The sequence below is a fragment of the Colobus angolensis genome, unplaced genomic scaffold, assembly GCF_000951035.1.
Source record: "Colobus angolensis palliatus isolate OR3802 unplaced genomic scaffold, Cang.pa_1.0 Scaffold120, whole genome shotgun sequence".
NCBI classification, from domain to species: domain Eukaryota; kingdom Metazoa; phylum Chordata; class Mammalia; order Primates; family Cercopithecidae; genus Colobus; species Colobus angolensis.
Genome location: NW_012113142.1, coordinates 1,202,955 through 1,206,824, shown reverse-complemented (window position 1 = coordinate 1,206,824; position 3,870 = coordinate 1,202,955). Strand labels below are relative to the sequence as shown.

Below are 3,870 nucleotides of genomic sequence, written 5' to 3'. Positions count from 1 at the left end.
TGCCTGCAATCCCAGCACTTTGGGAGGTCAAGACTCCGTCTCAAAAAAAAAAAAAAAAAAGATCACTTGAACCCAGAGGGAGGAGGTTGCAGTGAGCCAAGATCATGCCACCGCATTCCAGCTTGGGTGACAGAGCCACTCTGAATAAAAAAAAAAAAAGAAAAAAGAAAAAAGCTGTCTGGTGCTTCCTCAGCAGTGCCACCAGCCCACAGGAGGGACCCACCTGTTCCTGCTGCCCACAGTGACCTGGGGCTGGAGAACGTCCCAAGGTGACCAGTGCTCCAGTGGCTCCTCTCCTGAAGGGACTGGGGGGACCTCCAAGCCGACCCTGTCCAGGTGGGCTCTGTTGTCACTCAACCACCCTCTGGGACTGCCCCTCCTTTGTTTCTGGAAAGAGAGGGACCTGTCTGGGAGGGGAAGCGGCAGGCAGAGGCACCCTGTGCTCTCGGGGTCCCACCTGGCTGGAGCCCCATGGCGGCGTGTCCGGACCCGAGCACCCTGCTTCTATTCTAGAGATGTCCACGCCCCCTTCCCGGGGCAGCCTGGGAGGACACTGGCCAGTGACAGGAGGCCAGAGGGCGCTACAGGAGAAGGTTTTTATGCCATGATGGGGGTCCCCCAGTCAGCAGATGCCAGGGGAGGGCCAGGGGCTGCAGTTTATCCCCTCTGCCCACAGCGTCCCCCCAAGAACAGAAAGACTTTGAATATCGTCACTGGTTTATTCAGTTTCATCCAGGGCAACTGTTTTAAAAACCCGCACACAGGACAGTGGATGTGTCTGCTGCATGCATAGATCATCAGCACGAGGCAGGTAAGGGCTGCAGCTGAGTCCGGATCCACTCAGGCTTACGTGGTCCGGTCCTCAGCAAACCCTCCTAGAAGACGCAAAAACACATTCTGCCTTCCAAGTTTCTAAACTAGAAACACCTGCGTTTTGAAACAGGTGGTCAGGTACTAAATGGAGAGGGTGTCCCACGTGGGAGGGGCCTTGGCACGTCCAGGCACCAGGAAGACTCTGCTCCAAATTAGGACGGGCCCCGGCTGGCTCCAGGGCAAACTGAGGCAGAGGCCCCCAGTTCTTTTTTTTTTTTTTTTTTTGAGACAGGGTCTCGCTCTGTCGCCCAGACTGGAGTGCAGTGGTGTAATCTTGGCTCACCACAGCCTTGACCTCCCAGGCGCTAGTGATCCTCCTACCTTAGCCTCCTGAGTAGCTGAAACTAAGGCATATGCCACCAAGCCCAGCTAATTATTATTATTATTATTTTGAGACAGGGTGTCTCATTCTGTCTCCCAAGCTGGAGTACAGTGGCTCAGTCTCCACTCACGACAGCCTCAACCTTCTGAGCTCCAACAGTCCTCTCACCTCAGCCTCCTAAGTAGCTGGGACTAAGGCCTGTGCCACCACATCTGTCTAATTTTTGTTTTTTTACTAGAGATGGAGTTTTGCTCTGTTGCCCAGGCTGGTCTCGAACTCCTGGGCTCAAACAATCCACCTGCCTGGGCCTCCCAGAGTGTTGGGATGATAGGCGGGAGCCACCATACCCAGCCTAATTTTTAAATTTCTTGTAGAGAGGAGGTCTCACTTTGTTGCCCAGACTGGTCTCGAACTCCTGGCCTCAAGAGCTCCTTCTGCCTCAGCCTTCCAAAGCGCTGGGATTACAGGCATGCACCACCACACCCAGCCATTTGCTGTCACTTCTGTCTCCTTGAGTCTGCCTCCTCCTGCTTCACCTCCATGAAGCCAGGGGGCTTTTGCTTGCCTTGGTCACTGTGATTGAATTCTTCCGACCTAGTCTGTGGCAGACATCTTCGTAAAGTCATGTTCTTTTTGTCTTCATCTGTCAGGACTATGGCCCCAAAGTCAACTTTCGGAAACAGAAGCTAAAGACTGAGGGCTTCTGTGGCCTCCCCAGCTTCAGCCGGGAGGTGGTGCGGAGGATGGGCCTCTACCCGGGGCTGGAGGGCTTCCGGCCCGTCGAGCAGTGCAACCTGGACTACTGCCCCGAGCGCGGCTCTGCCATCGACCCCCACCTGGACGACGCCTGGCTGTGGGGGGAGCGGCTGGTCAGCCTCAACCTCCTGTCCCCCACCGTGCTGTCCATGTGTCGGGAGGCACCCGGGAGCCTGCTCCTCTGCTCGGCTCCGTCGGCTGCCCCGGAGGCCTTGGTGGACAGCGTGATAGCACCCAGCCGGTCGGTGCTATGCCAGGAGGTGGAGGTGGCCATCCCCTTACCCGCCCGCTCCCTGCTGGTCCTCACGGGGGCCGCAAGGCACCAGTGGAAGCACGCCATCCACCGCAGACACATCGAGGCCCGCCGCATCTGCGTCACTTTCCGGGAGCTGTCGGCCGAGTTTGGCCCCGGAGGGGGCCAGCAAGAGCTGGGCCAGGAACTGCTGCGAATTGCCCTCTCCTTCCAGGGAAGACCCGTGTGAGCCGCCTCCCTGGCTCCAGACTTGACTGATCCTGGGATTGAAACGGGGAGCCCAGGACAGGGCCTCCCGCAACTCACAGGGTTTCAAGAGAAGATGGGTGACATGCTGTGAGCAGTGTGAGCCGTGCCCGGGAGCGGGTTTTGATGGGAATGCACCTCGGGGCAGCCCCCTTCCACCGGGACTGTGGCCACGCTTGTTTTGGTTATTTAATTTGTCACAGTCTTGGGGACATGGGATCATTTGAGCTTAAAAAATATTGGGGGCTGGGCATGGTGGCTCATGCCTGTAATCCTAACACTTTGGGAGGCTGAGGTGGGTAGATCGCTTGAGGTCAGGAGTTCGAGACCAGCCTGGCCAACATGGTGACAACCCGTCTCTACAAAAAATACAAAAATTAGCCAGGTGTGGTGACTCGCACCTGTAGTCCCAGCTACTCGGGAGGCTAAGGTGGGAGAATCGCTCGAACCCGAGAGGTGGAGATTGCAGTGAGCCAAGATCGCACCACTGCACTCCAGCGTGGGAGATAGAGCAAGAGTGCTTCAAAAAAAAAAGGGGGGGAACATTTAAATGATTTTCACCTTTACTATGCATCTATTTTCATGGGGTTTCCTGATATCTCACCGTCCAGTCCCTTCATTTGGGGAATGTGTTGGTTTAGAGGACAGAGTTGGTTGAAGATTTGAAGTTTAGACTAAAGAGCTGGTAATAGCTTCAGAGTCAGGCTCAGCCTGACTCATGCTTGACATCCCCACGCCCCGGGGGATTGAGGATGTGAGGAGGGCAGGGAAATCTGAGAGCCTCCTCCCAGCCCCATAATGCTGTTAACATGTAGGAAAAATTAGAGCTCCCGGCCAGGTGCAGTGGCTCACACCTGTAATCCAAGCACTTGGCGGGCCTGAGGTGGGAGGATCGCCTGAGGCCAGCCTGGGCAACACAGTGAGACCCCATCTCTACAAAAAATACAAACATTAGCTGGGCGTCTGGGCGTGGTGACGCGCACCTGTAAGAGAGGCTGAGGCAGGAGGATGACTTTACCACGAGGTCAAGGCTGCAGTGAGCTCATGATCACACCACTGCACTTACTCGACAGCAGAGCAAGACCCTGTCCCTCAAATAAATAAAAGGAAAAAAAAAAGCTCTTTACCTCCCACGACACCAGGAAGCTATTCCTTTGTGATGGGGCTGTGTTGGGGGGGCTTACCTGGATGGGGGAGCTGCTCTGCTGTCCCTGTGGCCGGGCAAGAGGCAGGCTGTGGAGGCTGAGGGGGCGGCCTGGACCCATGTGGCCAGCCCTCTCTCCCACCACTATGAGACAAAATGTTCAGTTCCCCACCACCTACTGGGAACTAAATCCAGGGGAATAGGAAAGGTTCGGGGCCAGCACCGCTCTTTACAGTGACCCCCAGAACCCTCTGGGAGCTGTCAGGTGGCGGAGCC

General features: G+C 56.1%; 1 protein-coding gene across 2 annotated transcripts in view; it reads left to right on the top strand.

Moving 5' to 3' along the window:
- The window catches only part of ALKBH4 (alkB, alkylation repair homolog 4 (E. coli)), a 20,946-nt gene extending 17,362 nt beyond the window's left edge, over window positions 1–3,584 (top strand). For both annotated transcript variants that reach the window (XM_011930019.1, XM_011930029.1), the window contains exon 3: window positions 1,846–3,584. In XM_011930019.1, coding sequence (XP_011785409.1) covers window positions 1,846–2,433 — 588 coding nt within the window. In that variant the 3' untranslated portion in view covers window positions 2,434–3,584. The remainder of the gene's footprint in view (window positions 1–1,845) is intronic.
- Window positions 3,585–3,870: the final 286 nt, after the last annotated feature.